Raw genomic sequence first — 23,252 nt, 5'->3', positions numbered from 1 at the left:
TCAGCGTAGGTCAAGGTCTCTTGTGCCTTTGGTGGCTGAAGGAAGGTGTAGTGAGTATTCATGAGAAAACATCTCCAGCAGCTGCTGCTCTTCCTTCTCTAGTGAACAGTGAAGAAATCAACAAAAGAACTGGCTAGGCTGGCTGTGTTACTCTTTAGTCCTTGACCAGTGTTACTGCGGTCCACGTGCTGTTGTGATCAGCCCCTGCTAAGCAGAGGGACAGATGGATTCCCCTGGCTGCCAGCTCAGAGCTCCTTTCTGCCCCAGCTGCACCTCTCAAGAGTGCCCCTGACCCCTCTCAAGCCCCAGAATTGTCTGGGAGCTGGCAGTGGGGTTGGGGTCACAGACACTTGTTTGTGCAGGGATGACCTGATGAGAAAGTTGGGAAGCAGAAGAGCTGGCAATGCAAGGCCTGATGGAGGGCAGTCAGGAGCAGTTGTGGATTAATGGGCTTAAATGCTTTGTGACAGTCTTCTGCAGATGCTAGAGGGTCTTTTACTTTGTAGTCTAGAAATGTGGTGTCTGCTCCTCTGCCCTGTCACTGTAGGGGGTTAATGAAGGTGAGCAGAAGCCAGGGCGGTTGGGGTATTTACACTGAAACTTCTGCTTCAGTGCCCATCAGTGAAGTAGTTGACTGCTTCCTTATATATTTTTCTACATTTTTTCTGTGATGTTTTTAGTTTATTAAGATGTTTTAAAGTAAGCTTTTATTTCTACTAATTTTTGTTATGGGATGTCTTAACTGATCTGCTGTATTTACTGCAAAAAACAGCTGTTGAACATACATCACAAATTTCTCTGCCTTTCTTTGTGTATTAGCAGCATACTTGCATGTCACTACTTCTGCACTATTTTATTGCTTTTGCTCCTTGTATTGCTTTGGGTGTTTTGGAAGAGTAAATAATCCCAATGTCAGTTTATGTATATTGTATCTTTTCTCTGCTGTTCAGTGACAGGAGGTTGACTGAAAAGATGAATAAACAACTGTTGCAACCTCTTTTTGTCATCACAGGTGGCGACAGACAAGGTTGCAGGGAAGCTGAGCTCTACCCTCTCATGGGTGAAGAACACCGTATCGCACACCGTCAGTCAAATGGCCAGTCAGGTGGCAAGTCCATCTGCCTCCTTGCACACTACATCCTCCTCTACCACTCTGTCTACGCCTGCGTTATCGCCATCCTCACCAACACAGCTGAGTCCAGACGACTTAGAATTACTGGCTAAACTTGAGGAACAGAACAGGTGAATGGAAAACACCTTGGTCTTCAGGATATAGTAACGTAGACTAAAATTGGGTTGTTGCAGTTTCAGCGGTGACTATTAAAGAAGGCTAGGTAAAAACTTCATGGCAGAACACATTTATTTCAAGGTCCCTAAGTTAAGGAATTGATGTTCTTGAGATGTGTGTTTTAGATGCTCTGTTTTTGTGGAATGTTTGAGGGTGTCTTTCTCTTCTAGTCTTACAGGAGTGTTTATAACATCCTCTTATCTGAAGAGCTTACACTGGAGCCATATGGTCTTCAGTATTCAATTTAAAATAGAATATCATAGGGTTGAGACTTTTGTATAAACTCACCTTCTTAAATAAAAACGATATTTCTGTTAGTTTTTTGAAATGTGAAAGACCTCAGAATCCCATTGTTTTCTTGCTTTCCACTATATGATGGGCTCACATTTAGCCTTTAGCATGTTAATTGTTTGCAGGCTTACATGGAGTAAAATTTAGCTTATAAAAAGTTGGAAACACTAGAAAAGCAGAGGCTGCTTTTCTGCTACTTATACAGTTTAAGGGCTCAAGCAAAAATTTTCAGTTTGTGTTCTGTAATCTAGTCTGTGGATCGGGATATCTAGTCTAGTACAGGTACAGCTAATAGAGGAGGCTTTGCATCTTCAATATCGTGTGGCTGGAAACAGTGTTCAACCTTTTGTTATTTGCAAGAAATAATAGTTACATTCTGCTGGTATGCTAATGGTGACCAGTGCATAATAGCTTAATATCACAAAAGGTAAATCTGTAATTAGTCTTCCTTGTTCTTCTGGACTTTTTCTTTGGGTAGGCTGCCATTCTCTCTGCAGCCTTTGTATGCTTGTATATTTATCCGCACCATCTGCGTTTAAGATCCAACTTCTGGTTATTGGCTATTGACTTGCACAGTCATTGCAAATTGATCTCATTCTGAAATAAAATTGGATCATATGAGTTTTCAATGCTGAATTTCTAGAACCCTGATTTCCACTCTTGAGGCATGATTTTTTAAGTTATCTGTCCTCTTGTGATGTTTGGTTATATTTGACAAGTATGTTTTAGTAGCCTGTGAGAGGTTGTGAGAGGCTGACGGTAAAGGAGAACTTGAGTTCCAATAGCTTTCAGGCTTACTGAAGCTCTACAGCTGTCTGCTGCCTTCCATTGAAGATTGCTGTCCCTTGTGCTTCAGGAAAGTGCAGAGACTGACAGTTGAGCTCAAACTGGCTTTTGCTCCAGCATCTATTAGCTTGCTGGACTTTGCAGTGAGGCAGCTGTGGTACTTGTGGCTTTCTTCTACTGATCTAGTTGTGAGGGTAGTAACTTTCAGTAGAGGATAGGAGTAACTGGAAGGAGGGGCTAATGCCCCTGTGTCTCCTGGCATGTATTCTCTTATATCCCTATTCTGCAGCCTAATAGTAATGCAATTTCCAGGGAAGTTCTTGATGAAGAATTGAAGTCTGCTTCTAAACCACCTCATCCTCCTTTCCTTATGGTTCATGGGATGGTCGCTCCTTTGGGGATGTATTTTGTGTAACTTGTATACCATGCTAGTAGCAACTCAAAATTTATTAAAAGGAAAAAATGAAGGTAAGTAGTTCTTTGAAGAAAGCTAATTGGCATTTAATCTGAGGCTTTCGGCTCTGTTCATGACCAAGGGACTAACTTATATACGAAAAGCAGTAATATCTGTTCTTTGGACTGCTTATCTGTGTTAGGGCATAATGCTTCTGCCTCTAGAGTAGTCATATTACACCCTGCAGTTAGACTAGTTTGCTTGTTGAAAGCTGCGTGTGAACTTGGGCTTGCTAATCTTCTTCAGGTTAGCTTTTTGCATTTAGTAAAAGTTAAGAAAACTTTCTAGGTTTCATTTTTTTTTTTTTGTCAGATCTGTTGTTCAATCCTATATTTAGTCTCTTTTGAATTCTATTCAGTCTGTCCTATCAGTTTGCATTAAATGTACATTTTCTTGTGAGATACAATACTTCAGAGCACCAAATTTTTATTTATTTAATCATGTGAGGTGCACTGTAGTTTAGGAACAGTTTGAATCTGCACAGTGACACCTTGACAAGGAATTGTACATTGAACATAGGGAAGTTCTTGTTTCTGCTTAATGGAAGAATAGCTGGTGATGGATAACTTTAAAGGTTTCATTTCCATTGTTGACTTTCGTATGAATAAGAAGAATTTGAACTGTTTAAACAAGTTAGAAACTGAAAGAACTCAAACTGTATTAAGTTATGGAGGTATCAAGGATTCTGTAATCCAATTAATACTGAAAGCCTCCTCAGAATAGTGAGGTAGCTCAGTCCAGAGTCCTGTTGGAGTTGTTTGGCATTAGTAAATCATTTATGAAGTTTTAGGTGAAAGAAAACAGTCACTGAACACCACGGAACTTGCATGCTACTTGCTTTATAACAAGTTTCCCGTTTTTAAATCTATGGACAATGAGCTTATCCAGGTAAGGTCAAATTACTGAAATCAGAAGCTGTGAAAAATGAAAGTAACTAGTCAGAGCCTTTTACAGTTATAAGGGTTTCTGTAATTGTATTTATAATCATAATGTTTCTTCTGTGCTTGTTTTCCCTCTGTCATTACTTTGATCTTTTGATACTGGCCCAGACTGGTAAAGGAATTCCAAACTACGTTTTCATTACACATCAGTATAAATCAGGTTTCTAAATGTTTTTGATTTTTTTTTTCTCAAAATGAGATTTTTCTGTATTGTCTTAATATGAAGTAAATTGAAATCAATTGTGGAAAAAAACTTGAAGTTTGTTTGAAGGCCATACTATTTAACCTTTCTCTAAGTAACGAAGTACTTCTTCAGAGACTGTACTTGTTATTTTCATTAATGAAAATACATTTTTCCTAATTTGCATTAAAAAAATAGGTGAAAGCTAGGTGTAGGGAAAGATAATGTAAATAACTCTACCTTAGTCGAGAGCTTGAATTGTAGGTACTCTGAAACTTGTGTAGAAGGGCTATAACTTACTAAATATCTAAAACCTGATTTGACCTTGCTAAAATACTGGAAGGTTTTTAGATTTTGTGCAGATGGATGAGAAATTAATCAACCATATCTGTCTGCTTTACAAATATTTGAATTCTTGGAAGTTCAAGCACAAATAAAACTGATACAGCAAAACACTTTTTTTTCAAGTTACTCTTCAATTCTTACTCTTAGCTAATATGTGGTCTTAAAAAAAAAAAAAAAAAAAAAAAAAACCTTCCCCCCGCTTATGGGGCTCAATATGAGTTGAGGATAAACAGAGCAGGCCTTTTTGCCATGGATCCCCATCTGTCTCTACTTCTTGCAAAATTGATGGTCATAGCAGCCAGCTAGCAGGGAAATCCGTGATTTGTTCTTCCACAGCAGAAGCACTGAGGTTGCATCTTCCCTGTAGGAGGCAGCACAGGTCAGTGCCCTGAAGTCTGTAGGAACCTGTCCGGCACTTGGCACATCCTTAATATAAGTTGCTACCTGATAATCAGAGAAGTTCTCATGTCTGAGCTCCAGGCTTTAATTACCCATTCATTAGCTGTACTAGCAGCTGTTGTTGCCTGGTTCATATTCTTTAGGTCTGAGACTTCTCTCATGCACTTACAAAACACCATGTTAATTTGAACAGTTGTCAGCAAACTTCAGGCATTCCGAAATTGCTTTGAATTTTAATTATTCTGTCTGTATTTACATTGTCATTAAAAACATAATGAAAAATGTGTAAATGGGTGGCTTTTGCAGGCTTCTTTTGCTTTAAAATTACTGTCTTTTCTAGGACTTCTGACATTTGACACTATTGTTAGGATATTGAGTAAGGATATTTAACTTTCCTGTGTTCGTGTTCTTTGTCAGAGTGGTACAAGTGCATGAGGGCCCTATCTTTTGGTCTGTTGCTAGTAAAATCAAATCCTTTTGCTGGTACTTACGCCTTAAAATAAAACTCACCAATATTTCCTGTAGGACTGTTAATCTCTAGTTGGTAAATGTGTGAAAGAGTTGGACTTGCAATGCTTTTGTACTTTCTCTAATTTGATCTTTTCACATTTTAAGATCTAGTTCATGAGGTCACAACTTGTATTAAAATCTAACTTCTGTTAGTGCTGATACGTTTTAAGGCATTTTTATCCCTTTCTTGAAAGGCTACAATGTGAGGTGCTCTTCTGTCTTCAGAATTACTTAAGAACTCAAGAAAAAACAGTAATATTGAGCAGTTCTTTTCAAATTTAGTATGGGTGGAAAAACTGTACTGCTGAACCTCTGGATGCATTCTTTAAGAGTTTGAAGAACTGGACTGTAAACAAACTATTGTGATACCGTGATAAGAGTGTCCTTTTTTTTTTTTGCATGCTTTCTTTGCAGACTCCTGGAAACTGATAGCAAATCCTTGCGATCTGTAAATGGGTCAAGAAGAAATAGTGGATCGTCTCTTGTATCTAGCTCATCAGCTTCTAGCAATCTCAGCCATCTTGAAGAAGACTCGTGGATCCTGTGGGGGAGGATTGTGAATGAATGGGAAGATGTACGGAAAAAGAAAGAGAAGCAAGTTAAGGTAGTAGCTGGACACCTTTTGTAGGATATTTGTAATGTGATATAAGTGATAGCTTTTCCTTTTCCTGTTGGCTTTATTCTTTTAGATAAACATGTGATAGAAGCTTCTGATTAATTCTGCTTCAATTCCTAAGCTTTTGTGCTTCCTACATAACCATTTCTAGGCTTTAGTTTTGCCTAGCACGTTTTATTGAAATTAGATGCATACCAGAGATTTCAGCATAATTGTAATGGGAGATCCCCTTGAATACAGGGGAATTATACCACATGTTTTCAAAACGGAATTACCTACTTAGTCATACAACAGCTGGATGCTATGATTATTTTCCCACTGAACAGCCATCTCTTTAAAAACATTATCACTAAAGGACTTAACTCTACTGTATGAAGATCTGATAGGAACTTAGTTTCATTGTGTGTGCCAAGTAACTTGACCCCAGGGATGACCTTAAGTGGAAGAACACATAGTTCCTGAACTCTGAGTGGACCAGACAAATTATGACCAGTGTGTGTCTAGTCTGGGTCAGTTGTGGGTTTATGCAGCAGCAGAACTCAGTTATATTTCAAATTCAAACTAAAAAGCATCTAAGGCATTTAACATATCCGTGTTTCAGAAGCAGCAAGTACAGCAGCGTGGGATTTTTGTTCGTAGGCAGTCTGTTCTGCTTTGGTTCTTTACTGGCTGTAGTCAGTAGTTTTATGTGCGGAATACAAATTTCAAGGTCTTTTGAGCAGTTTCAAGTGTGTGTGTGTGAATAGGTTGTGGGAAGGCAGAACAATGGGCTAAAGCAAAGTATCTTTTATGTGAAGCAGTTGTGAAGAAAGAACATGACTTGAGAGAGGAAACAAGGAATGAAATGAATTCAAGACTTTCTGCTTGCATAGGGAAAACAGTCTCTGGAAAGGTGTTCCCAAAATGCCATGAAAAGAAGGCCGCATGAACCTTGCAAAGGAAACGAACAAGTGGGATGATAATAAATCTGGTTGGATAGAGTTCAGTGTTTGAACTGCCTGCATGTGGACATTTTAAAGTGTCATGTGTCACTCACTTCTGCTGGTCAAGTATCATTTAGGGAGTGTTTGATTAACTTTTAGTAAATATTTAAATATATTGCTAGTGAGCTTTTCCCTGCTTGTTAAATAATTCTCAGGTGTGTTTTTGTTTTATGTTTGTCAAAAGTCAACCTAAGCTTTGTTATCCTGCAATTAAAATGGAATATAGGAACATCCATACCTTTTTCGGGATGGTACTAGAAGGTATGTTTTTAGCAGCATAGCTATCTCTTCGTTTTGACTATGAAACCTAGTCTGAAGTTATTAGATACCTAGTAAGATCTTGAAGCTTTTGGCATAGGTATATACCTTCTTGTGCCTGTGGTAAGGTCCATTTGTGTGTCTTCATTCTGCTTTGGAACGTCCTTCCTGTTTATGGGGAGATTCTGAAAGAAGACACAAGAAGTCCTGCATTACAGTATGCATAATACTATGTAAAATAATAATACTACGTAAAATAATGTCATCTCAGTGATAATTAGTAGGTGTGTTTTCCTGCTGTTTCTCTAAGAATGATGAAGGTACTGACCCTGTTATTTTTGCCAAGCAGGTGCGTGGTAACTGAAGGCAAGGGACCACTTGCTAATACTTTGTTTTAATTTTTAGCCTTTCTGAGTCTTTAGGTGACTCATCTGCAATCTGATAGTGTGTTGGTGAAATAATAACTAGAGACAGTTATGGAAAGCTGATGTGTTAGGCTTGTCTTGGAGTTGGAGATGTAGGAAATAATACAGGGTGTCACGGTTGTGTCATACACTGGACAAATAGTTGAAGTGACATTACTAGGATGGTTCTGAAAATGGCTGGATATCTTGTGGATATTTGAAATCTGAGGTCAGTGATGTAAAGCTCCTGTGGCAGAGTTCAAGTTTAATAAGTAATTCAAAGCAGGAGCGTCTCTGAAAGTATCAGTGTTGAATTAACTAATCTTTCTGACTTGGTATCTTCTTACTTGGAGAAGTAGGAAAAATACTTGGATAAACAGGAAAAGGAGGAAGCTTTGCACAATAGAAGATGACTGGCTTCAGAATAAATACTAGTGAGCCAAATAAACTATCGCATAGGAGACAGCATACTTGATAACAGTTCTTAAGGTTTAAAACAAGAAAGGAACCTTCTTGTCTTGAAGACGGGGTCTTCTAGGTCAGAATGATCCTAGTTGCAGAAAGTACTACTAAATCTGTAAACTTCCTGACTCTTACTTTTTTCATCAATTTTTTCAGATCAAGCCACAAGACTACTTCCTACTTGTGCTTTCTGAAAAGACAAGTACAAACTTGGAATCTGGTTCTCAGATCTATTTATCTGGGAAGGTTTGAGTTGTATGATACGTAGCTGGTGGTTTTCCTTGTTTTTTGTTTTTTTTTTTTAGGAATGTAAAGTTAGTTCAGTACATGTGAACTTATTGTCTTCTTGGTACAGTGTCAGAAAATAAATTCAAATACTTTCTTAAAACAAAGAACTTGGAAATACTGGCACACCAGTGAAATTAGATGCATCTGTCAAGTGTGTCAAATAGCTTCCAATAGTACTATTGTGCTATTTTTTTCTGACTGGCTATGTTGTGGTTAGTTCCACTTTATTGTTTACTTGTATTTGGAATTATTTTTTTTACCAGTAATTTATTGCATCTTAAACTACAAATAAAATTAAAGGTGTTGTCTTCAGTAGTATTTTATGAAAAATAACTATTAAATTCTGGGTCAGGGAAGTTATTTTTTAAAAGGTATATATTTTTCTAATATATATTTTTCTAATGTTCAGGTTTTTGAAGTAGTTTATGGGGGATGGGGAGGAACTAAATTTATTAGTTAATTTAGACACTTAAAACGATGTGACTCACTTTAGTTAGCTGCCAGTAATCTATCAGGCTACAACAGAGGCTTACACTTCATGAACTATGTGATTGGTTTGTGACATGTTCTGAACATTTTCTTGTTGTGAGGAAATTAATTCCTTGGAATGTTATGCTCTTTAGGCTTACTCTTATTTTCAGGAAATAGTAATTTTGTATCCTTTTTTATGCTTCAGGAGCTTGTTCGAAAAGGGATACCTCATCATTTCAGAGCAATTGTTTGGCAATTGTTATGCAGTGCTCAAAGCATGCCAATAAAGGATCAGTATTCAGAGCTTTTGAAGATGACATCTCCATGTGAGAAACTAATAAGAAGGGATATTGCTAGAACGTACCCTGAACATGATTTCTTTAAAGAGAAAGACAGCCTTGGACAGGAGGTTTTGTTTAATGTAATGAAGGTAAGACAGTATTTCAGTCCTTGAAAATAATTTAATATGAATATGTGTAGAAGTTTGGAAATAATTTGCATTGTAGTACCTGAAGTTGCATCAGTTACACATGTTCTAGTTTTTAAACTAGTTCTACTTACACATTATATTCCAGTTTCAAAGATAGCTTTGAAATATTTCTATAGTTAATGATTTTATAAGAGGTTGAAAACATTTGCCTACTAAACGTACATTAAAACAATCACAGGGTTACTGCTGAGACTATAATGGAGTAAAGTGTACTGTGAAGCAAGGTAAACAGTGTTGACAGTGAGAACACTAAATCTGAACTAGCACTCAGTTTAAGTGTTTCTGAACCTGTATGTTGTAGCAGAAAAAGGCAGATGCAGGCTAACATGCAGCACCTAGTGCCTAAGCACAAAATGAGAACACAATCCTAAAACTAAGTTGTATTGACTCCATTGTACCAGAGCTTAAATTTGGAAAGACTTTTTTCCATTGCACAGTTTCTACAGAAAAGTTAGCAGGTTTCTAAATCATAGTAACTTCTATAATTCCAAGATGAAGATGCAGCATGCATGGAAAAAATGTTTCTTCCATCTGTAAATAAAACTTTATTTTTTTTTTCTGAAAAGAACTAGTGTTTCTTTGTCAGGTCTCCTATAGAAGTGGTAATGCTGTGCAGTTTGTATGCCAGTTCTCTCTTACCTTTTTACACTTGACAAATTCATATAGCTGAAAGCTGCAAGCTTTTTTTAGGTGTGCTTTAGTTTGTGCTTTCAAAGCCATCAGAGAGCAAAGTTCATATTCCTTCATAGCTGCAGGTAGCAACGAAATATCTTACCAAAACTTTTGAATAGAATGTCTATGCTCTCTGGATTTGGGAGAGGAAGACCAAGTTATTAGCAAAATAATAGCATGAGCTATTATTTCATTCCACTAATAATGATACTTTAATTGTTCAGAGTCTTAAAACTTTATTTTGTAGGCTTATTCTTTGGTGGATCGTGAAGTTGGATACTGTCAAGGAAGCGCTTTTATAGTTGGATTACTGCTTATGCAGGTAAACATGATTTTAAATGTTCACATTTTAACACCTCAGCTGGAATGCATCATTGTGGTGGTTTGAGTTTTTTTAGATTTTTTTTTAGTAATTTCTGTTACAATGCAGTTGTTAAGGGCTGTCACTTACTCTGTGAATCAAATGAGACTTACCCTCTGTAGTCTTGTCCTTACCAAGAAGATAGTACTCTTCTGGGTAAGAGAATACACTTATTTCCCAGAGCTAAGATAGGTTTACAGAATGTTGTTTAAGATATTAATGAAATTCTCACTTCCATTTCTGTTACATGGAACCTCCTGTAAGTTCAAATTGAACTTCACAAATCTTATAATCCTCAAGTTGCCTTTTGCTTTATAAGTTAGGGTATATTATAAGGAATTTGCAGACCTCTGTTTCAGTTTAGAAATTATTTGATACGGCTCAGTATCTACAAAAGGGTTACTATAGTAGTTAGCTATAAATACCTCTTACAGGAAAAAAAAGAGCAAACATGAAACCCTCTCCATCACCCACTCTATTCTTACACTTTTCCTGAGTTTTTACTGTGTTTTATTTTAATATAGATGCCAGAAGAAGAGGCGTTTTGCGTGTTTGTTAAATTAATGCAAGATTACAGACTACGAGAACTCTTTAAACCAAGCATGGCTGAACTGGGCCTTTGTATGTACCAGTTCGAATGCATGATTCAGGTACATACAGAAATCTATTGGACTTCCTTTTCAGTAACTAGTAATAATGAACTTAGAAATGACAGTTGAAGAGCAGGCATGTCTGACTAAAAAGCTGTTCTCTGCCAGTAGCTGGTTTCAGGACTTCAGAAGTAGTATATCCATGTGGCTATATGATGTACTTCTCAAACTTTGGCAGACTGTCTGGTTTTAAATGTTGAAGCATGAGGATTTGTGGTGCTGTAGTTTAGGCATGTGAATGTTTAATCCTTTTTGGATTCGAGACTCAAGATTCATGTCTTCATAGTCAATTTATAGCCATTTTAAAAAATAAAAAATGGCTGACAAAGAAAAATAGGCTTTTGTTTTGTAATATGGTTCCTAACATGAGGGTGTCACGTAGTGAATGATAGGACATGGAGATCTGGCTATATGCTAGATCTTTCCCGCTCTTCCTGTAGCCTAGCCTATTCTAAGTGGGATTTAAGGATTTAGAAGTGACTATTAGGATCAGGAAGTGTTCTTGTAATCTGTACTGTCTAGTGCAGAAATACTGTAGACCATTCTATACGGGGACTTTTTGGTTGAACTGTATATTTTTTCATAATGTTATCTTTTCACATCCATATCAAATACCACTTCTGGTTGTGTCTTATATAGTTGTTGCCTGTGCTAAATAAAATTTACCTTTTTTTTTATTGTGCACATTGTTTTGACCGATACAATAAAAACTACTGGCAAAAGCTTAACATTTTTTTCTTACTTTCTTTTCCAGGAGCATCTTCCAGAGCTTTATGTGCACTTTCAGTCTCAGAGTTTCCACACTTCTATGTATGCATCATCATGGTTTTTAACTATATTTCTTACAACTTTTCCACTACCAATTGCAACAAGAATATTTGATATCTTTATGTCTGAGGTAACTACTCAATACTCGCATGCTCCATTTCAAGAGTAGATATTAAAAGCAGTTATTTGGGGTAGCAGTATGAATTCCATTCTGATGAGCTAATCTGAAGTACCCTTGTTTTTCAGGCCTTATGCTTAACAGATTGTTTTGTAGGGGAAGATTTTTGTGCACATAGCTTCTCAGGGAAGAGCAACTACATTTTTGAATGTAGATACTGTATGCAGCTTTGTACTCTATCTGTCAGAAGTTCTGGATGTCATGCAATGGTATCATACAACAGGGACATCAATTTTCCAGTATCTTGAGGTAGAAAGTAATTCTGCTTTCAGGCCAAAGTTAAAGTTCCATGGGGATAAGGAGATCAGGAAGAGGGAATGTTGGCAAAACCATTGCACAGAAGATAACGAGTAGCCAAAGGAACTTATAGAATTAATCGCTAGCATTATTAGTATAACATTGAAAGCATATTTAGAGGTAGAGCTTTGAGTGGTTGTAATTAGTAACAAACCAAAGTTTTATGATCTGTTTACAACCTTCCTCTGCAATAATATTTAAAAAAAATAAAGTCAAAAGTGGATCCTCTTAGCTGACACTCTGCATATGTGTCTTGGACATTCCTGAGTTGGGTATTCCTATACATCTCTTTAAATAGTTAATTGCATTGTATCACATATGAAATTAAAACATCCTTTTTTGAGAAGTACCTATCCTTTGTTCCTTTTTTCCCCCTCTTCTACTAGATATGTGAGCTTTATCAAAAGTATAAAACACAAAGAACAGCTATCATTCAAAATATTTTTTTACCTCAGCACTAGCCTCTCTGAGGAGGATCTGACATCAGGACAAGTAGCCTGACTACTTGTCCTTTGTACAAAAAAGGAACTTGGGACCAATTTGTTATTTAGAGATTTTTCACTTTCCCTCTTATTTGGGAAACTGGATGAGCTTTCAAATGTTAGTAAACAGAATTAAATAATGGAATCATCCTATGCTGTTGACAACACCATGAATAATTGTTGGCTATTTTTTAACTTCTGTCTTCAGGGTTTAGAGATTGTATTTCGAGTAGGTTTAGCTCTACTTCAGATGAACCAAGCAGAATTACTGCAACTTGACATGGAAGGAATGTTACAGGTAAGCTAAGGTTTATATAATTGTAAGAGATGTCTGAAATGTGTAGTGTGTATATTTCTTTGCACCTACTAACTGTATGTAATCTTGTGCTCTGATTGCTTTTAGCACTTTCAAAAGGTCATTCCACATCAGTTTGACAGTGGTCCAGACAAATTAATCCAAGCATCCTACCAAGTCAAATACAATGCAAAAAAGATGAAAAAGTAGGTATAACATTTTGAGAAAAGACTGCTGTTGCTTAGGGTTACTGTTTGTTTCTTTAAAGCTAGTTGTTCAGTACTTCACTTTGAATTTTCCATGTTTAAATTTTGGGGGACTTTATTACTGTAAGCGGTTAGAACTGAAGTTCTGTTTGCAAGAGAATACTTCTGAAGCAGCTTTTGCTATCTTTCTTGAATGTAATAGCTATATCTCACTTAACCTAAAAATCTTGAGGGAAGCTGTAGGTTATGGAAAATCATGGAACTTCTGTAAACAGGATTTGAATAGAGAAAGCAGCATGGTGCTTACGTGTGGTTTTGTTTCTTTTTTTCTTGTGAGGGTGCAGTAGGGGAAGGGATTTTAAACTTAAGAACTTAGGCCAGATCATAAGGTTTTTAGTTTACACAATGGATGTGCACTCAAGATTATTGCTGTTTAAAATAAAGTTGATTAAATTTTGCAACACCATTGATAATTGTAAGATAATCTTGCTTCTGAATTTGAAATTCTGAGCACGCTGCTACCTTTTTTTTTTTTTTAAGGTTAGCTGCGTCTTCACTTTTCTGCCTTCTGTAACAAGCCAGTTTGCATACTTTGTGCTTTTCTGGGGTTACATTTGGTAATTCTTCTGTTCTTAAGCTGGGCCTTTATTGCAGTATATTGCAGTGCAAGAACAGCAGAGGTACAGATTTGTGCCAGGCTCTTTCAAAATAAATTTGCCAATTCTTCTGTCAGCAGTCCATGATCAGTACTGTGGAGTGAGCAGTCAGTGTTCTTAAAAACAGAAATAGTAATAAAGCTTTCAGGGAAAACGCGTTCTGTGAAAGCCAATACTTTTCATTTCAAAGTCATCCCAAAGAAAAAAAAAAGTGAAAATGAGGTTTGTTGGAGAGGTAACAAAATTGTTTTGTATGTTTATTTTTTTTGCTCCTATGTCTTTGCATCCTGCTGTTCTCCAGGTTTTCCTAGCTCTTTCAGCTGAGTGTATTGAATTGATTGTATAACTGCATTGAATAGTTGTTATAGTTCCAAATCACTGTCACTGCAAATGTTATCAATATTATACATGGAAGCACCTGCATTTCAAAGTGCAGGTTCACAGTATGCCTACAGAAGTCTGTGTTTAAACTAGTTTAATGTCCAATCCAAGTATTCACAAGAGGAATGTATTGGCAACTTTTGAGCGGTTGTCTAAACAGGAAATTATCAACCTCTGTGTTCCACTGTTGCTTGTTAGCTATTAGACAAATGAATTGTCTAATTTTCCTAATCATATTTTACGATTTCCGATTTTTAGGTTAGAGAAGGAATACACTACAATAAAAACAAAAGAAATGGAAGAACAAGTTGAAATTAAAGTAAGAGAGCCTCAACAAATTTGTGAATCAACTCTTCTGAGATGTGGGTTACATTTCTGGTCTGTATATCATGGAATCACAAAACGTTGGGGTTAGAAGGGACTGTAAATATCATCTAGTTCACCTTCCATGGCAGGGACACCTCCCACTGGCTGAGGTTGCCCAGGGCCCCATCCATCTTGGCCTTGAACACTTCCAGGGATGGGGCATTCACAGCTTCTCTGGGCAACCTGTTCCAGTGCCTCACCCCACCCTCTGAGTGAAGAATTTCTTCCGAATGTCTTACTTAAATCTACCGTCTTTTCAGTTAAAAATTACCTCTTGTCCTATCACTACACTCCCAGGTAAGAGTCCTCCCCCACCTTTCCTGTGGGCCCCTTTTAGGGCCCCCGATAGGTACCAGAAGGAAGGACATGTAGCAGGACATTGAATTGAGGTCCCAAAATGTTTTTCAGCCATGGAATTGTTCGTAAAGGGCATTTCCAGTGAAATTGAGACTACTGGTGGAAAAAATTAAAGAAAAATCATTGGTGGAGACCTGCTGTGCTTAGTTCTCATTATTTGCTCCTTACTAAAGCTTGATTACAGATGACTTCATTTATCGGAGTTTCATTTATATGCTGGCTTGGGTGTAGGTGTCCCACACAGGTCTGGAAAACATATTAAAAGTTTTTATCACAATTCACTTGAGTGGTTTACCATTGACTTGAGATCTTTATTTTAATCATTATTATTTGTTAGACCCAAGGTTAGGTGTCTTCTGTCTGCAGTCACTTTTTCTTACGGAGCTTCTGCAATTTATATAATGTGGGGAGCAGGGAGCGGTGGTGGAAAAACCTATAAGTTCAGCTCTGTTCTGAAAGGTTTATATTTTCCTAACTGACCTGCCTCCTGTACTTTATCACTATATCTTTTTGCTTTTGTGACATAAAGAGACTTTTGGTATGTTTTTTTCCTTTTTCATAGTTCTTAAGTTTTAACTGTGGGTTTGTTTCTTTGTCATAAAATAGGGTCAGCTCCATGAGAAAAGGCAGTGGGAGAAGTAATAGGCTAGTGTGGTATACAGAGCTTGATGAAGGGAATAAGTTGCACCCTTCCTTTTTCCTGTCCACTGCTGTTCATTTGGCTTTCACATTTCAGTTTTAAAGTTTCTGTAGTTCTTGAGGGAAAAAGTCAATGACATGTACCTGGGAGCACAGGAATGTTCCATGTTTTTTTGGACAGTTTATCCTAATAAGCAGTTAGCACCATTCTTAACCTCCTTCAGGACCTGCTGGAGTAGCTTCTCAAGCCATGATTTACAGAAAATGCACTAGTAAAATATGCAACTCAGTACAATTATTTTTAACTTCTGAGGCATTTGAAGTAAATAACTCAGTACAAATTCTTACAGATGAATTAATTTAAGAAAAATTATGTAATTCTTTTCCTTCCAAGGAAAAGGAAAGATACCTTTATAGCATCTCATTTATCTGTCCTAGTTCAAGGAGTATATTTTCATGTCCCTTAACCATGAGAACTGTGTCAGTTTCATTTATGAAGAGTCTAATGGTGTGTGGTTAAACCCTTTTGGTTCACCTGTACATCTACTGCTTACATCTATTGCTGACACAAATAGACACAAATACTTTCTTATAATACGATACCTTTTTCATACCTTTGCTCTGTCAAGACGTTTAAACTCGCGTTTTGAGTTAGTACATGACATAAAAAGGATGTTTTAAAAGGTTGTCTCTACTAATTTTTGTATTATTTTGATTTTCATAGGCAGATAATTTTTTTTTTAAAGTTAACTTGCTTGGCTTTTATCAGACTTTCCATTTATAACTTGAGAAATGCAATTCTGAATTGTTTACATTGCAGAGGTTACGAACTGAGAATAGGCTCCTAAAACAGCGCATTGAAACACTAGAAAAAGTAAGTATGTTAATGACTAGATTTAATATTATTTATACTTACATCAGTTGTAATTGTATTGTATGAAATGAGAATCTCATACATATAGCTTTCTATTTTTGCTGCTAATTTATGGTGTATACTAACAGTGCTTAGTCAAAAGCATGGCAATAACAAAGCAATAAAGGTCAGTGTTTATAAATGTTTATGATGTCTGATTCTTACTTGAAATTGAAGCATGTTTGACATCCAGGTTTTTTGTAGTGCTTTCTTTCTGAACCAAGAAGCATCTGTTCAGAGTACAGAAGAAGACTGCATGAAATAGTAGAATGCTTGGGTAGAGAAGTCTGAATTTCCTGGGTGTTTTATGTAGGAGCTAAATGATAAACTTATTAATGGTCAGAGATGAAGATGAAAGACTGTCATCACTAATGAATACAGCAGTAAAGGTGTGTTGTTGCAGCATTCACGTTCAGTACAGGAAATCTGCTATTAATTAGTCTTGCACAGTTTTTGAATCGTTGCATAAACTTAAAGTACATGGCAGGTGGAAAGAATACCATTTTAGGACGTACTTCTCACAGGTTTAGTCTGGAATAGAGTTCTGTTAGCCTTCTTTAACTGGGTATAATTTTGGAGTATGTATGGTAACTGTCTATACATTGCTAATACGCAGGCATTGTTCTCTGATAGCCTCTCCGTTCTGGTATTTGGTATGCTTCCTGTGACAGATTGCATCTAAGCCAGTCTGCTCTAGAATGTGAGCGTTCTTATTCATCTGAACAGCAAATAGCAACTATCTTTCAGCAAATTAAATTGAATGCTCTTGAGTTGCAAGGAATTGTTCCTATTTTACAGGGAGGAAAAGAGCAGACTGAATTTAGAGTGAAATAACTGAAAGATGTGACATTTCAGATGTTAAATCCATTGTGGTTTCTTGGAGAGTCAGTCAATCTATGCCAAATTATAATTAATGATTAGTGATTTCTGAACTTAATTTGGAAAAGAAAAAATGTCCATAATGAGGATATCTTGTGAAATAAAGCTGTGGCCAAAAATACAATTTTATATCTTCATTTCAAATACTGTCTTCATTTCAAATACTGAACTCTTGATTAAAAATAACTGAAGAGAGCAAAATTTTAAAAAGTTCAAGACTGTAGCAATTCACATTAGTAGGTTTGTGGCAAACTTAGAATAGTAAATGTGTGTTTTCATGCCTAATAGGAAGAGGTTTGATTTTTCTTGATTTTTCAATTAGGAACTTGATGTACTGTCAAGACAGTAGCACTTCTGTAAATTCTGTTTTTAAAGCTTCAGAATTCACTTCCAGACTATCCCAGTCATATTGGAATACTTCAAAATTGAAAAATATCATCTATTAATTATCTTCATCAGAAATTCTTATCAATGTATCTAAGTCAATGCCAGAAAGTGAACAGATACTCAGCTCTTTTGTTGGAAGCTCGTTTTTTTAAAACTTTCCTCATCCTAACATACATGATTTAGTTGCAATTTCCTTAGTGTACCACAACAAACATATTACCTTAATATGTTACCTTGCTACATGTAAGTAATAGCTCCTATCAGCCAATTCAAACTTTGTCCTTGGAATTTTTATTAAGACTAAATAAGGTTTAACTCTCTGTGAATAGATGCGTTCTGTCATAAAAAATGCAAAAATTTAGTGCTTACGGAGTGATAGAGAGGAAATGACTTCCATTAAATGTGTATTTCCCTGGTGGTGTGGGGGGTGGGGAATGTAGTGCTTGTCAGCATGCATAAATTTTTCTTGCAAAACTTTGGCAAGGGAGGAGAATCTATGAACTGTTTAATTGAGTTACTGCTAGAGTTTAGTGGAACAAAATATCAGCTGTCATAGTTGAAATTTTCTACTTGTCTGTCAGTTGCACTATTTAATTTCAATGCTTCATCTTGATGAAAGCATTAGTTCTGCATGAATTTCTCAGCACTTAGTGGAGATGCCTTTGTGCTCAGATTATGCCTTCCTTTCTTAATGTGGATGGACCACAGAGCAAGTCTTGCATTCATCTATTAGATCATATCAGATAACTCTTCTTAATTAAGAAAGCAAGCCATTCAGATAAAAGTAAACCAGACTCCTGTAAGTGAATTCTAAGTGTTAGAGAGGTTGACGTTGAGACCACCTTGCATCGAAGACTGCCTCGCAGAAAGGCTATTGCAGAAAGGCTGCTGCTTCCTGTGAATTTCAGGCTGAGATGCCTGAATTTTTATGAAGAGTTCTTTTCCTTGTAAAAAAAAAAGTTGCCTGTATAGGAAATGGGTAGAATTTGGTCATTTTCTTTCTCTACTCACTTTTTTGTCACTATCTCTCCTTTGTTTTTCTTTTCATTATTCCTATTTGAATTTTTCCTTTGTAGGAAAGTGCTTCCTTGGCAGATAGATTGATACAGGTACAGTCTTTTAGTCTTGTACTGTATGACTCTTTTTCTACTCTCAAAAAAAACCCACACTGCTTTAATGCATGCATATTTGCATGCTGCGCTCTATCCGTGCCTTGATGATTTGGAATAAATATATAGCTAATCTCTTGTTTAATATACTAAAAATATAAAAACCCAATACCTGCACGTTATAATATTCTTTCTAACCTAATGTACTTCTGGTACAAATTCTTGTTTCAAATGGATTGAGATGTATTAACACTAAAATTGAATTGCAAACTTAAATCTTTGCATGCACTACTGAGAAATATTGCATGAAAGGAATTTTATTGAATGCAGGTACACAATTGTGCTTGCTGAAAGGATACAGAACTTTACAATAAAGTCCTAAAGCAGCTGCTTAGTACTGCCTTGTCCAAAAACTACCAATTCTATGCTGTTTGCAAAACCAATCTGATGAAATGAGCAGCTGAGTGTCACAAAGGCAGTCTTGGATTTGTCCTCAATTGCTTAAAATAAATTATGTCCTAAGGGACAAGTGACAAGGGCCCAGGAGGCTGAGGAAAACTACCTCATAAAACGGGAGCTGGCCACTATCAAACAGCAGAGTGATGAGGCCATTACTAAACTGGAGCAAGCTGAGAATACCATCAGGGAGCTCCAACACCAGCAGCAATGGGTAAGGAGCCTGGCAGCACATCATCTCGTGTTTTTCATTCACTTGTTTGTTTTTCCTTGTCATGACATGGTCTCTGTGCTGTCCTTATAAATGCTTGTGTATTGTGATTTGCCTTCATAAAACCTACACAAATTGGACTACATCATATTTTGGTCTCTTACTGTGAGATGATGGAATTTATAACCCTAGGTAAATGCAAGTTATTAAAAAACTAAATAAAAAACAAAGCCAAAACCAACACACTACTTCTTGGTAGTTCCTAATGCTAAAAATCTAGCCATTGCAAATTGTGTCACTCTGAATACCCAGATATGAGTTGATAATGCCATTGCCTGGCTTCTCATTTAAGTTGGTCCATTCCATGTTGATGTTTCTTCTGGGTACATGCATTTTGATTTTTTTTTTACTAGCATGGTTAAATTTACTTCTTGCAAAACAAACAGAAAAGTATCATCCCTTGGTTTGGGGACAGACTTCATTAGAAAGTGTGGGTTTATGTGAAGATAGAGCAGGAAAATAACTGCCTGTTAGCAGCCACATGTAGTAAGTACTGTGTTTGTATGTACTGCGTGTTCTAGGTACATGCAAGACTTCAGACAGTTACTGTGCAACTGAAATTAATTTTCCCTAAGCCACCTATGCTTGGAATCTGGGAGAGAGAAAAGCAGTTTATCCAGTCTTCACTTGCTGAATAAACTGTGTGTTTGCAATGTTGATGCAAATAAGCTCATATTGCTTCAAGTAAATGATATCAAAGTACTTGTCTAAAGCCCTGGGTGCTTTAGGTGTATGCAATGCAATTTCATGGAACTACAGCATACTGCAGCTGCTTACCAAATCCCTTATGGTCAGTACAGCAGTCTCTTTACATATCCTGCGCCAAAACTCTGGAAATACTTGTCTTCCCTCATGGGAGGTAGAGAACAGATTTAATATTAGACTGAAAGAAATTGTTACTTAAACTATTCCTATAACACTGTATTTATTATCTCTGTTTAATGCATTTCAGTGTACAAGTGATACAGCTTTTGGAGTAGTTGTGAGAGTCACAACCCAGGTGTAACTCCTAATGTGTAATGCTGATTTCTATTTAATTTCAGCAATTTCTTCTTGAGGAAAAAGCATGAAGAAATTATAACTGAGGAAGTTGGGGATGTTTTAGTAATGTTCTGCAGAGTTTTAGATATTCTGTTTCATTTGTGAGATTACAAAACATTTTTATAAACTGGCTAGGGTTTTTAACTGTCTAAATATGATATTATAAGTGTACTACTATGTTTTTCAAGACATCCTAGTGACTGCTAATTAAATTTACTCTTCTGCATCTTACAAAAAGACCAAAAGGCCATGTTAAAAATTTATTTTATGAATTCGGTTTTAAACTTGCTGACCTCCATCTATTAGTTAATTGATTAATATGTTCAAAGCTAATGCTTTTAATTATGCTGGGGCATCTTACTAGGTAGCAACGGTAGAGAATCCTGGCAGGTTGACCAGGCATGGGAACTGGTCTTGACCAATGCTACAGATAACTGTGAATTGCAATATTGGCTGGATTTGATCTGTGAGTACAGAAGATGAAAACTATACAGCAGGAGTGGAGAGAAGGCAGTGCAAGAGCGGGCACTTAATTTATGCTCCATTTCCAGACTTGTGTGCTTGGCTTGCAGCCTTGGTTTTTTCCCCTTAAGCGTGAGAATGCCTATAGGAAATGCTTGGTGCCGAGGCTGTAAATTCAAGTCATTATAGAGGGATTTTTAGATACTAGCTGATTAATTTTGACATGCAAGTTACTGTAATATGGTTCTGAAAATAGCCTGAATTAACTTAATGTGGTGGAAGTGTTACAGTTTGAGTTAATAGTTTCCTAGATTCTGCTGCACTAGTGAAATTTGTAACTGAACTGCTTCCAAGCATGCTAACAGGAGCAACAAGTGTGAGTAGGTCTCTCCCACCTAGTGGGAAGCCGCAAATTCCTTTCCAATTCTGGTGTTTCACTTCAAGCAGAACCTATTGCTGAATATTCTTGCCACATCCTAATGCCAGTAGCTCTTGGCAATACTCATCATCAGTATTGCCTTATAGCTGTTTTGGTTGTTTTTTTCCTCCAGTTACTTTAGTTTCATTTATGCTCAGAAAAAATAATTGCATAGTGGACTTATGGCTACATATTAAATAATGCCATAGAATTTCTAAGTCTAACATAACCTTAGTAAAAAGGATGTGTGTTTGTATTTAAATATTATCTGAGGTTTCTTATACCTGTTCTGTGATCTTTGATGGCACAAATTGGATGTCCTAAACGTAAGTCTTGAAGGGTCCTACAGAGTGTGTGTGCATGTGAAGAAATTCTCCATTACAGCACTTTTTTCTAAGGGTGAATATAGGGATGGGTAGAAAAAACATCCTTCTGACATCTGACCCTTGAAGCCCAAATTATACGCAACACTAACTTTTCCTGTGCTGAAGTAATTGTAGGGAGTTTTCAGTTGAACTAGAACGACCTTATTACAGAGTCTGAAGTTTATTGTACCATTGTTTCCTGGTGTAAGGAAGGCAAATTTTGCTGTAGTTCTCTTGGATGACCTGAAAATAATGTTAATGCCCCCCCCAAAAAAAAGTATGTTAAGTCATCAAATACATTCTATGTATTTCTGAATATATTTTAGGTCATTTGGAAGCTAGGGGTAGGGAAGATGGAGGAGAACAAAGCAGAAAATAGTAAGGTTTGAGATGGAGACTTCACATTTCACTTTACTTGGTATACCAGCTTTCACATCTTTGTAACTCTATCAATGATATGTTTTTAAAAAATAGCACATAATCTTTACCATTTTTATATTGCTACCCAGGAAGAATATTTGTAAAGCTAACAACATTCTGAAGTGCTCTTAGAAGTCAGTGCTGCAGCTACTCCTCAAACGTTTGCCTGAATGGTTTTGAAGAAGATTATACTAATCTATCTTTGTGGCATGTCCAGTCTTTAAATGAAGAAATGTGTCAAAGGCTTCTAGATGTAGTGGGTTACGAGAAGATAAAGAAGGTGGCTTCTTCCTCAGTGCTAGTGAACCAAGAACTATAGAAAGGAAGCTGTGCCTGACTTCAACAGAATGCAGAAGACCTTGTTTTGAGGTGTGCTAAGAGCAGTGGTGTTTGAGTTAAAGTGAGGGCAGGGAGACTGCTCTAACATACTCCTGATAACTGTGCTTTGGAGTGTGGGTGTGCTAGAGTACCAGAAAGGCATTTAGTGTGTATAATTGCATGTAATCTGTTGATGACTGCAATAATATTAAGAACAGTTATGACACTAAAATCTCTGAGTTTTAATATCTTAGGTTTTAAGGAATAATGGGGAAAAAATGTCTAGTTTTGTGAAGCCAAGCAATGATTCCTTTATTTCAGGAGTAGATGGCTGTAAAACTACATTTTAAAACTACGCTTTTAGTACTTCATATTACAGAGGCATCTCTTCAACACATGCCAGGGACATGGTGCTTTTGTGATAAAAAGATTGGGATGGTGCTTAGAAAGCTAGATCCATGTTGTTCTGTCACAAACACTGCAGCTTAAGGCAAATACATAAAAGCAATTATTTTTGCTGCTGAAGATGTCTGTCTTAAAGTAAAAAACTTTGAGTTGTTTAGACTATAAACTTCTGTTAATTTTAATATGTACTGATATGCATTTTTAAGAATTAAAAATCACAACTTTAAACTTCTGAATGTTGTTTTTTGTACTTGGTTGTACTTCCTTGCCAGTCTCTCAAGACTAGGTTTGAAGGTGCGGGCTTTTTTTTTTTTTTTTTTTTTTTTTTTTTTT

The 23,252-nt window shown here is 36.5% G+C and overlaps 1 protein-coding gene across 10 annotated transcripts in view; it reads left to right on the top strand.

Annotated features, from left to right (window-relative positions):
- Nucleotides 1–1,012: 1,012 nt before the first annotated feature.
- The window catches only part of EVI5 (ecotropic viral integration site 5), a 65,483-nt gene continuing 43,243 nt past the window's right edge, over nucleotides 1,013–23,252 (top strand). For 7 of the 10 annotated variants that reach the window (XM_035332802.1, XM_035332805.1, XM_035332801.1 and 4 more), the window contains exons 1-12: nucleotides 1,013–1,242; nucleotides 5,610–5,799; nucleotides 8,883–9,107; nucleotides 10,087–10,161; nucleotides 10,725–10,850; nucleotides 11,605–11,748; nucleotides 12,784–12,873; nucleotides 12,979–13,076; nucleotides 14,372–14,432; nucleotides 16,296–16,349; nucleotides 18,731–18,763; nucleotides 19,287–19,433. In XM_035332802.1, the coding sequence (XP_035188693.1) occupies nucleotides 1,094–1,242; nucleotides 5,610–5,799; nucleotides 8,883–9,107; nucleotides 10,087–10,161; nucleotides 10,725–10,850; nucleotides 11,605–11,748; nucleotides 12,784–12,873; nucleotides 12,979–13,076; nucleotides 14,372–14,432; nucleotides 16,296–16,349; nucleotides 18,731–18,763; nucleotides 19,287–19,433 (1,392 nt within the window). In that variant the 5' untranslated portion in view covers nucleotides 1,013–1,093. Of the gene's footprint in view, nucleotides 1,243–3,616; nucleotides 3,708–5,609; nucleotides 5,800–8,882; nucleotides 9,108–10,086; nucleotides 10,162–10,724; nucleotides 10,851–11,604; nucleotides 11,749–12,783; nucleotides 12,874–12,978; nucleotides 13,077–14,371; nucleotides 14,433–16,295; nucleotides 16,350–18,730; nucleotides 18,764–19,286; nucleotides 19,434–23,252 lie in introns of those variants that run through there. The other 3 variants (XM_035332810.1, XM_035332804.1, XM_035332806.1) reach the window with 3 other exon arrangements.

This window comes from Oxyura jamaicensis, chromosome 8, assembly GCF_011077185.1.
Source record: "Oxyura jamaicensis isolate SHBP4307 breed ruddy duck chromosome 8, BPBGC_Ojam_1.0, whole genome shotgun sequence".
Classification (NCBI taxonomy): Eukaryota; Metazoa; Chordata; class Aves; order Anseriformes; family Anatidae; genus Oxyura; species Oxyura jamaicensis.
This window is presented reverse-complemented; position numbering and strand designations above follow the sequence as displayed.